The 11,782-nt window shown below is 36.4% G+C and overlaps 1 protein-coding gene across 1 annotated transcript in view; it reads left to right on the top strand.

Moving 5' to 3' along the window:
* The window catches only part of LOC103192009 (multidrug resistance-associated protein 1-like), a 197,748-nt gene that overhangs the window by 91,608 nt on the left and 94,358 nt on the right, over positions 1 to 11,782 (top strand). Inside the window, exons 14-15 of the mRNA XM_007934913.1 lie at positions 4,912 to 5,088; positions 10,530 to 10,697. Coding sequence (XP_007933104.1) covers positions 4,912 to 5,088; positions 10,530 to 10,697 — 345 coding nt within the window. The remainder of the gene's footprint in view (positions 1 to 4,911; positions 5,089 to 10,529; positions 10,698 to 11,782) is intronic.

Below are 11,782 nucleotides of genomic sequence, written 5' to 3'. Positions count from 1 at the left end.
TTCCATCTTCCTTCCGAGGAGTGGCTGGTGGGTTTGAACCACCAGCCTTCTGGTTAGCAGTCAAGTGTCTTAGGCACTACACCACCAAAGCTCCCAAAGAAACTTCCAAAAAATAGTATTTATAGCTTACATTTCACATTCAGCCTTTGGGCAATAGAGAGACCTACTCCCAACCATTTGTTCTATTGTTAAAGATCTCTACGAACAAGAATTCAACAAGTTTTAAATCAGCTGTTACTTTTATGTAACTCTATCCAGTAAGATTTTCCTTAGATCTAGCTAACCCTGAGTGTTGCAAACTGTTACTCTCTCAACTGTTAACCGAAAGCTTAGAGGTTGTCCTAAGTCTGGTGATCTATAGCTGAAAAATTAGCCATTGAAACCCCATGGCACACAGTTCTACCCTGGCACACATGGGGTCACCATGAGTCAGAGTTGACTTGATGGCAACTTATTTAGCTAACTCTTAGACAAACAACGACCCAATCCCTCCTTCTCACCTCTGACAACCATAATCGCTCTTATTTTTCTTCATAATACATTTTCCTGATATTCTTATACCTCTTCTATTCCAGGCCTTTAGTGATTTATTTTTATTATTCCTTTCTATCTCAGCATTCCTAACTGCTACTCACTTTAGGATCCAGGTGTGATTGCTAGAGTTTTTTTCTGTTAAAATTATACTTAATGGACACTACAACTTTTTAAACTTAATTGCACTTTGTATCCTGGTGTTCTTCCTAATAATTGCATTCATCTCCCTGTAGTTCAAGATGACTATAGCTTTTCTTAGACCAGTGAGTGTTCACAGAAATAAAAAATGTCATATTAATTGTATTTTCATTTAATTTATTCATCTATTTTTGCCAAGCAATTATTGAATACACACTATGTGCCTAACATTTAGTTATAAAGGAAACTAACATGAATAAAATAATATGTCCATACTTTTATGGGATACATGTATAGTGAGGAAAATACTTAGAACAATTTTGACAAATGTTTAATCAGATATTTTAAAAATGTACAAAATGTAAAACCAACAAATTCTGCTTAAGAAAGTTGAGAATCAGAGAAGTAGCCGTTTACTTGATTTTGAAAAATAAGTGGGAGGTGCTAAAAATAAAAACTATATCAATTCTAGGTTTTACCTAATGCATTAATAACAGTGATAAACTAAAAGCTTAGGGTGCAGATTAAATAAGATGATGTACAAAAACTTAGCCTAGTTCCTGACAGAGAGCACATTCCCTGTGAATATTTAAGGTTATTGTTATCTTCATTATGATTGTTGAGACCCTCATGATCGATTTAAAGATTATTTCTGATGCCTTTGAGTGATTCTAAGTATGAAAGTGCTCATGGTGATGAAAGAAATCATGACAATGCCACCGCTAATGGTAAAGCAGAGAGAACACTCTTCGTTTATATTAAACTACAGGTATAAAAGACAGAAGCAGCTAAGATCTTTCTGTATAATTGGCCACTTAGGCCTTCAGGAAGGTCATTTGTCTGGATCAGCATCATGATTTGGGGTAACACATTCTGAAATATTGCTCAAAACATTATAATGCTGAATTTATAATTTCTAGTTAAAGTGATAATAACCGTAATAATGACATGACCAGTTTAACATTTAAAGATTGCACAGTGATTTTGTGTACATTTTTCCATTTCATAATGATTCAGATGATCTGTTTTGAGGCTTTTATCACAGTGATCAAACTTTAAGAAACCCCCATCATTCTCTCTAAGCAGTCCCTCTACTATTCTCTGTTCTAAGTGCTCTCTCTTTGATCCCTATTCTTAATGTGAAAAGCTCACACAAGGCAAAGTCCATGCAGAGGGCACAGTGTTTAGTATTCTTTGATGGCACATCAGAAATTTGGAGACCATTTTTGAATTAGCAAAACATTTATGGTGATTTCATCATAGAGAATGAAACAAACAAAAAAGTTTCCATTTGTATATGAAAGGCAACTAATAATACTTATAAAAGAAGGAAAAATTTACATCTCTGAAAAACTGATCAACTGTGATTCAACTTCAAAGATACCAATAAATTGAATCCATACCTCCCAATATAGTATTTTGTTTCTGCCTTATATTTTAGGACATTTTTCCATGTTCTTTTTTCCTGTATTATTTATCTTTTGTTCCCTTAACTTTCCTAATATGGAGCAGATATTCAAGATACCTCTCACCTGTGGACTGAGGTAATACATCATTCTAAACAAATCCTCGGAAGGAAGGCTGGGCAATCTATTTCCGTAGTGAATGCTAATGAATGACGACTAGAAGAGTAGTGGGATGACATCAAGAACATCATACATGAAGAAAGGAAAAGGTCAATAAGAAGGCAGGAAAGGAAGAAAAGAGTAAAACAGATGTCAAAAGAGACTCTAAAACTTGCTCTTGAATGGAGAGTAGCAGAACTGAATGGAAGAAATGATGAAATAAAAGAGCTGCACAGAAGATTTCAAATGGCAGCTTGAGAAGACAAAGTAAATTACTATAATGAAATGTGCAAAGAACTGGAGTTATAAAAGCAAAAGGGAAGAATATGCTTGGCATTTCACAAGCTGAAAGAACTGAAGAAAAAATTCAAGCTTCAAGTTGCAATTTTGAAGGATTCTGTGGAAAAAATATTAAGCGATACAGAAAGCAATAAAAGTAGATGAATAGAATACACAGAGTCACTGTACAAAAAAGAATTGTTTTATGCTCAGTCATTTCAGGAGGTAGCATAGGATCAAGAACCAATGGTATTGAAGGAAGAGTTCCATGATGCACTAAATAGAGAAAAACAAGCACCAGAATTTGACAGAAAACCCACTGAGGTATTTCAAGATAGGGATATAGCACTGGAGGTCTTTACTCAGTTATGCCAAGAAATTTGGAATACAGCTACCTGGCCAACTGACTGGAAGAGATCCATATTTGTGCCCATTTCAAAGAAAGGTTATCCAACAGAATGGGGAAATTATCAAATAATATCATTATTATCACACACTAGTAAAATTTTGTTGAACATAATTCAAAAAAGGTTTGCGGCAGTATGTTGATAATGAACTTCCAGAAATTCAAGGTGGATTCAGAAGAGGATGTAGAATGAGGGATATCATTGATGATGTTAGATGGATTTTGACTAAAAGCAAATACCAAAAAAGGTGTTTACCTGTGTTTTATTGACTATGCAAAGGCAATCAACTGTGTTGATTATAAAAAATTATGGATAGCATTGCGAAGAATGGAAATTCCAGAACACTTAATTGTGCTCATGAGGAACCTGTCCATAGACCAAGAGGCAGTCATTCAAACAGATTAAGAGGATAGTGTGGTTTAAAATTGGGAAGGGTTTGGGTCAGGGTTGTATCCTTTCACCATACTTATTCAACCTGTGTGCTGAGCAAATAATCTGAGAAACTGTACTATATGAAGAAGAATGTCATGTCAGGATTGGAGGAATACTCAAGAACAACCTGCAATATGTAGGTGACACAACCTTGCTTGCTAAAAGTGAAGAAAACTTGTAGCACTCACTGATGAGGATCAAAAGTTATAACCTTCAGTATAGATTACATTTCAACATGAAGAAAACAACAATCCTCACCAATAAACAGAATCACAATAAATGGAGAAAAGATTGAAGTGTGATAAATTTCATTTTACTTAAATCTACAATCCACTCAAATAGAAGCAGCAATTAAGAAATCAGAGGATGTATTGCACTGGGCACATCTGTTGCAAAAGACCTATTTAGAGTGTTAAAGAGCAAAGATGTCACTGAACACTAAGGTGACCCTGACTGCAGCCATGATATTTTTAATTTCCTTGTATGCATGGGAAAAATAGACAATGAATATTGAAGACCACAGAAGAATTAATGCATTTGAATTGTAGTCTTGGTGAAGAATATTGAAAATACCATGGATTGCCAAAAGAATGAACAAATCTGTCCTAGAAGAAGTGCAGCCAGAATGCTCCTTAGAAGCAAGAATGGCCAGACTTTGTCTTACATACTCTGGTCATGTTGTCAGAAAGGAACAGTCCCTGGAGAAGGATATCGTGTTTGGTAAAGTAGAGGCTCAGTGAAAAAGTGGAAAACTCTCAATGAGATGGATTGACACAGTTACTGCAACAGTGGGCTCAAGCATAGCAAAAAAGATTGTGAGGATGGTGCAGGACCAGGCAGGGTATAATTCTGTTGTACAGAGGGTTACTATGATTCAGAGACAACTTGAAGCTGTCTAACAACAACATGGGGAAATAAATAACAAATAAAAAGTAACTCATTTGAGGGGAATGCAAGCTCTGGTAGCGTAGTGCCTAAAGCATTTGACTGCTAACCAGAAGGCTGGCAGTTCAAGCCCACCAGCCACTCCTTGGAAGGAAGATGGGGCAATCTACTTCCTTAGTGATACTGCCTCCGAAACCCAAGAAGGGGTCACTATGAGTCGGGTCTGACTCGACAGCACATAACAACAACAACAACATAAATAAAAATATTTAAGATTATATTAAAACAAAGAAATCTGATGACTAAGTGGTTTAGGCAATCAGCTGCTAACTAAAAGGCTGGTGGTTTGAATCTACTAAGCTGCTCCATGGGAGAAAGATAAATCAATCTGCTTCTGTAAAGATTTACAACCTTGGAAACTCTATGAAGAATTTCTACTCTGTCTTATAGAGTTGCTATGAGCCAAAATTGACTCAGTGGTGGTGGGTTTTTTTATATTGAAACAAGGTATTATGTGGGATATATTTACATATAATAAATAACCGAGTTATTATTTTATTTTGAAGTTAAAGGAGGCAAAACAATAGAGTAAATGTCTACTTTTAATGTGGTTCATGCAACTTCTCCTTTATCCTTATTAAGAATATTTGTTTTGATTCTTTCTTTTTTAGGGCTCCGTGGCTTATGTTTCCCAGCAGGCCTGGATTCAGAATTGCATTTTGCAAGACAACATTCTCTTTGGATCTGTCATGCAGAAGCAGTTTTATGAGCGAGTATTGGAAGCCTGTGCTCTCTTCCCAGATTTGGAGCAGTTACCCAATGGAGATCAAACCGAGATTGGAGAAAGAGTGAGGAAAAAATGATTTGTCCCATGCAGAAATGAAATTCCACTTAGCTTTGCTAATAAAATGTTTATAGTCTTTTTTGCTGATATCATGAAGAGCTAGGCAACTATAATTCTAGAAAAAAAAACTATTGTAGAATACCTATAAAAAAGATGACACAATATTAAAGACAAAACAGAAGGAAAATGGGGCAATCTACTTCCATAAAGATTTACCACCTTAGAAGCCCAGTAGGGGTCGCTATGGGTCAGAATCGACTCAATGGCAGTGAGTTTGCTTTGGTTTTTGGATATCTGGAAAATAGATGAAAAATCAATAGGAAATTATGTTGTAGTATTCACATGGATAAATAAAAGCCACCAATTGGATTACATTACTTTATTTTAGTTGCTGGCACAACTCTTTTCACTTTGTAATGAGTGGATCATAGTTTTGCTTTTTCTTGCATCTTTTGTGTATAAAGCAAAACCTAGGAGAGTAGCAGGTTGGCATGGTACCAGTCTCCATGCAAGTACAGAATGCTGTGTTCTAAAGAGCCTCTTCAATGATTTTGTAAGTCATGTTTACTTAATGTTTGCTTATTCCTGCTTAAGAAGAGTATGGTTTGCAATCATTGTATTATTTATTCTATTTTATTCTCTCTCTCTCTTTTTTTTTTTAATGAATAGTCATTACTCTTAACAATGTTTTGAAGGGGAAAAAAAAATGTGAGTCAAAGTATGATCCCTGAGATGTTATCCCTAACCCATGACTAAAATATCCATTAAGTAAATATGAATGCAAAAGCAGGCTCTGCCTACCCTTCATGTGTGTTATGAAGATGAATAAATAATTTTTACTGAATGCTTTGAATTTCTGAAAATAATGTGAACATAACATTGTGAGGCATTTTTTCCCTAACTTCCTTTTGTCTAAGAGTACTATTGTATAAAATGAGGAATAAAATATATAACACAATTATGGAAGGTGGAAATATTGATAGAATAGGATTACTCATACTTTAACTTTTTTTTTTTTTTTTGGTATCCTTTAACTAGATTGCATCAAATTTGTTCATAGCTTTTTACATAACAGATGCATTTTCTCAATAGTGTTAAATAGAATTAATGTCTTTCTAACCCATGTTTTATTTCTGTTTGTTCTTTTTTCCCTGGGATCTTCACACACCTACACAGAATAGTGCCATAGTTAAAATCACGCAGGAATTCAATTTTTAAAAGGTATCAAGACATATTGAGCATTATGTTGATAAAACTCAACTTTTAACAACACAAATTATCTAGTTGTATGTAACAATAAAGAATTGAAAAGGAAAAATATCCAAAAAAGGAAGCATACATTTAATACAGACATGAAATACTATTGTCATTTATAATATATAGGAGCTCTGGTAGCATAGTGTCTAAGGCACTTGACTGCTAACCAGAAGGCTGGCGGTTCAAACCCATAATCAGTAGGAAATTATGTTGTAGTATTCACATGGATAAATAAAAGCCACCTCCTCAGAAGGAAGATGGGGCAATCTACTTTCCATAGCGATACTGCCTCGGAAACCCAAGGAGGGGTCGCTATGAGTCAGGTCTGACTCGATGGCACATAACAACAAACAACAACAATTATAATTTGTGCATTTTATAATTACATTCCTCCATTTTGATGGAGGAAACATAAACAAGTAATTGAATATCTCAAAGGGAATCTTCTTACAGATATTTAGGAGACAACCAAGATAACAAATGTAGAATTCCCCTTACTTTTGTTCAACTTTTCTTTTGAGATTCTTCAATTGACTTCATACATTTATTAATTTATTATGGGCCCATATTCTGCTATGGGATACATAATGGTGAGCCTTCAAGGGATTTGCATTCTAGTGGACCTCTCTTGATGATTGTTAATTTCCATACTTTTTCATGCATATAACACTCATGTTATATGGGTTTTGCAAACTGTGCAGCCCCCTTGCATGTTAGTTTTTATGTGCGCTATGTATGTTCTACACATGTGTGTTGTTTATGTGGGTGCATTGTATGACACAATATGGTAGTTGTCTTTACTTAATATTTATTATCACCTACAGTCGGGCAAGATCTAGGTTCTAGGAATGTGAGGATGAACTAGGAGCTCATGAGTGCCCATGATAGGCTGATGAGAGAGGCTATCACTGTTATTGCCAGTTTTATCAATGGTGCCAGTAAAAAAAGTACTGCAGGAGTGAAAGGGAGGTGTGATTCATTTAACTCAGGAGTCTGTGGGTAAGGCTAATTTTAAAAAGAGCTCTTCAAAGTGGGTAACCTTTAAGTTGGAGGTCTGGTGGTACAAAGGTCCAGTGCTTGGCTGCTAATCAGTAGGTTAGCAATTCAAACCGACTCAGTATCTCCAGAGGAGAAAAGACTTGGTGAACTGCTTTTGTAAAGATAGCCTAGGAAACCCTATGGGGCAGTTCTACTCTGTCACACCGAGTCACGAGGAGTTGGAATTGACTTGACAATGACAACAACAGCCTTTGAATTGAAAGAATGTTGTTGTTAGATGCCATCGAGTTGTCTCCGACTCATAACGACCCTATTCACAGCAGAATGAAATACTGCCCAGTCCTGTGCCAGCCTCACGATACTTGCTATACCTGAGCCCATTGTTACACCCACTGTTTCAGTCCATCTCGTTGAGGGCCTTCCCCTTTTCATTGACCCTCTACTTTACCAAGCACGATAGCCTTCTTCATGGAATGGTTCCTTCTGACAATGTGACCAAAGTAGGTGAGACGAAGTCTGACCATTCTCGCTTCCAAGGATCATTCTGGCTGTACTTCTTCCAAGAACAGATTTGTTAGTTCTTTCAGCAGTCCATGGTACTTTCAGCAATCTTCATCAACAACAAAACTCAAAAGCATCAAATCTTATTTCGTCTTCCTTATTCATTGTCCGGCTCTCACCTGCATAAGAGGCTGTTGAAAATACCATTGCTTGGGATAGGTGCACCTTAGTCTTCAGGGAGACATCTTTGTTCTTCAGCACATGAAAGAAGTCTCTTGCAGCAGATTTGCCCAATGTAATACGTTGTCTGATGTCTTGACTGCTGCTTCCATTGGTGTTGTAGAACCAAGTAATATGAAATTCTTGACAACTTCAGTCTTTTTTCCATCCATCGTGAAGCTGTTTAATGGACCAGTTTGAGGATTTTTGTTTTCTTTATATTGGGGTGTAATCCATACTGCAGACTTTAGAGAGAATATCAGCTCCCAAACAGAGCAAATAGCCTCTGCCTAATTAAAAGCAGGCAAGTTAGTCTGGTTGGCAGGGCCACAGTCACTTGACAACAGCATCAGGAGAATGGCTGAGAAGGTGAATCAATTCCAGAATATAAATTTCTTTGACTTATGGTAAGGGATTCATCTTTCCCTGTGGATGATTAGGGATGAAATATGTGGGAGAATGTGTGATTGGAGATGGAAGATGTGGACTTCTGAGATTTTTATTTTCTTTATGTTGATGTGGAATCCATACTGAAGTCTTTGATCTTCATCAATAAGTGTTTCAAGTCTTCTTCACTTTCAGCAAATAAGGTTATATGCCGTCGAGTCAGACCCAACTCATAGCGACCCCTGCTTGGGTTTCCAAGGCAGTATCACTATGGAAGTAGATTGCCCAGCCTTCCTTCCAAGAAGTGGCTGGTGGGTTTGCAACTCTTGGTGTCTCAATTTCTTCATCTGTAAGAGAACAATGATGATGATACTTATTTTATTGCATTCTGGTGAGAGTTAAAAGAGCTAATGTATGTAAAACATTTAAAATATTGATACATAGTTAGCACTCCATATATATTAACCTGTATATTATTAACTAAAAATGAGTGATGCTTGATATTGTAGAAATTACTTATATCCCTCAGAAGTAATGAGGAGAAAACATTTCATGGTGGAAACTTAGAGGATATTGATATTTAGGGAACTGAAGACTAATCAGAGAAGACAACTGATAAAGATGATGGTTCGGGAATCTGAAGTAAAAGTGTAAGGAAATGTTTCTTAGCAAATAAAGATGAAAGCCAAGAAAAATGTTCCTATAGAATGAAGCAAAGAAAGCATTTCAAGAGGAGAGCCATGGCCAGTAGCTCAGAGAAAAATTCCCTTTTCTCTCTTACCACTTTCCCCTGGTAAACCTACTAGTGTTTCAAATCTATGTCATGTCTTTCTTGTCCTATTATCCATTATTTCTTTTTCCCCTTCTAATAGCTAATCAATTCCTTTCTGGGTTTTTATACACGTTCACACACACACACACACACACATGCATGCATCTGTGCATGCATATGTGTGTGTGTATCCCTGGATGGTGCAAATAGTTAAGTGCTCAGCTGCTGACGAAAAGGCTGACAATTTATGTCCACCCAGATTCAACTTGGAAGAAAAGCCTGGTAATCTACTTCTGAAAAAATCAACCATTTAAAACCCTAGGGAGCACAATTAATTCTACAGTGACATACAGGGAGTTGCCATGAGTTGAAACTAACTTGATGGCTCCTAGTCTTACACACACAAGCACATACATACATACACATATATGTATATGTACACATTGCATTTTATATATTTTATGTGCACCCAATTGCATTATATATAAATTGTTTTCATGCCTGACTTTCCTACTAAACTGTGACCTTCACATGACAGATGCTTTGTTTATTTTATTTCTGAATCTGGTCTGCTAGATATCACCCAGAATATAGTCATACTTAGGACATGTAGGAAGAGAGTAGAAGAGGATGAGAAATGCAAAGACATAATGTCATTTTATAATTTTAGGTCACTAGCTAAGTTCTCTGCTACATTGAGAGCTTTAAAACAGTTCTGTAAACAATAAATATAAAATAAATCAAGTAACTTGGGTCTGGCCTCATAATTCTCCATATATGGCTGTACATGTCAGCTTTAATTCTCACATGGTGTGATGTATATACCTTATTCTCGCTTCTTAGAGTTGAACTTTCGCCAACAAGACTTGTGCTAATCTTTCTGTGGCAGAAAATGGGACATGTTGATTACTGCCTTAGTAATTTAGCTATTATTCTCAATGTCCTATGTGTCAGTTTAAACATAATCACTAGTGTCAGTATATGGTTTGCAGCCAAAAGTTTTGTTTAATATTCCATAGACACAACTTTTAAGAGCAAGCCAATTGGAAATCATTTTCTCTTTAAAAGTTCACATCTCCTTTTGTGGGTAAGAGAAAGTAGGTATATCTGTTAATTTGTATAAATTAGTAGCACTGGGAAATAGGATTTTTGGAAATCCTGGATAAAGTAATGTTTGAGTGTTAATCTTGGGTTTTACCTATCTATACTACAATAGAGTATTGGCATATGACGATATGACAATATGTGCTTTGAAATGTACACAATTTTTCCCTCTGATCTTGGTTTTCTCTTTCTTGCTCCATTTTCAGGGTGTGAATATAAGTGGAGGGCAGAGGCATCGAGTAAGTCTGGCTAGAGCTGTCTACAGCGGAGCTGATATCTACCTCCTGGATGATCCTTTGTCTGCAGTTGATGTTCATGTTGGAAAGCAGCTTTTTGAAAAAGTGATAGGATCTTCAGGCCTTTTGAAAAGCAAGGTAACCATAGTGTTATCATTTATTATGATGTTTTTTGGGGTAGGAATAATCTGCATAGCTGTTACTGTTCTTGTCAGTTGCCTTCAAGTCAGCTCCAACTCTTGGAAACCTTATTTATAAGAGAATGAAGCGTTGCCCAGTCCTGTGCCATCTCCATAATCTTTGGTATCTTTGAGGCCATTGTTGAGACTGTTGTGTAAATCCATCTTATTGAGGGTTTCTCTCATTTTTGCTGACCCTCTCTTTTACCAAACGTGATACTGTTTTCTAGCAGTTGGTCTTTCCTGATGATGTATCCACAGTAAGTGAGCCAAAATCTCACCATCTTTTCTTCTAAGGAGCATTTGGTTGAATTTCTTCTAGGACTGTTCATTCTTTTAGCAGTCTATGGAATTTTCAATATTCTTTGCCAGCACCACAATTCAAATGCACCAATTCTTCTTCTGTCTTCTTTTTTTCATCGTCCAACTTTCATATGCAGGTTATTGTTGTTGTTATATGCCATCGAGTTGGCCCTGACTCATAGTGACCCCTCCTTGGGTTTCCGAGGCAGTATCACTACGGACATAGATTGAAATGACCATGGCTTGGGTCAGGTATACCTACCTTAATCATCAAAGTAACATCTGCATAGCACTATGCCTAAAATCCAACTACGTTGTGTATTTGTTTAAGTAATCAAATTTACATGAAAAATAGCAGTATATATTGCTATAGTTCGGACAAATTTTAATGCATCATTCATTAAGTTTTACTTTCAGGCTTACATGGGTGATGATTGTTGTGACTGTTACCTCATAACTAATAGAGTATTTTTTTTTTTACAATCAAATTATTTTATTTTATTTTTTTTATTGTGATTTGGGTGAAGGTTTACAGAGCAAATTTACTTTCCATACAGCAGTACACATATACTTTGTCTCATGACATTGACCACAGTTTACCACAATACAACAGCTCCCCTCCCACTTCCTCCCCATAGTTACCTCTTCCCTGTGTCCATCCCTCCATGCACTCCTGCCCCCTGAGCTGTCTCCCTATGCATAAGCAGCCCTTCTTTCTCCCATGATTGTTATCTCCAAGGA

Source organism: Orycteropus afer, unplaced genomic scaffold (genome assembly GCF_000298275.1).
Source record: "Orycteropus afer afer isolate SDZICR_OR568_19922 unplaced genomic scaffold, OryAfe1.0 scaffold00022, whole genome shotgun sequence".
In the NCBI taxonomy this organism is placed as follows: Eukaryota; Metazoa; Chordata; class Mammalia; order Tubulidentata; family Orycteropodidae; genus Orycteropus; species Orycteropus afer.
The sequence above is the reverse complement of the archived record's forward strand: the minus strand, read 5'-3'. Positions and strand labels throughout refer to the sequence as shown.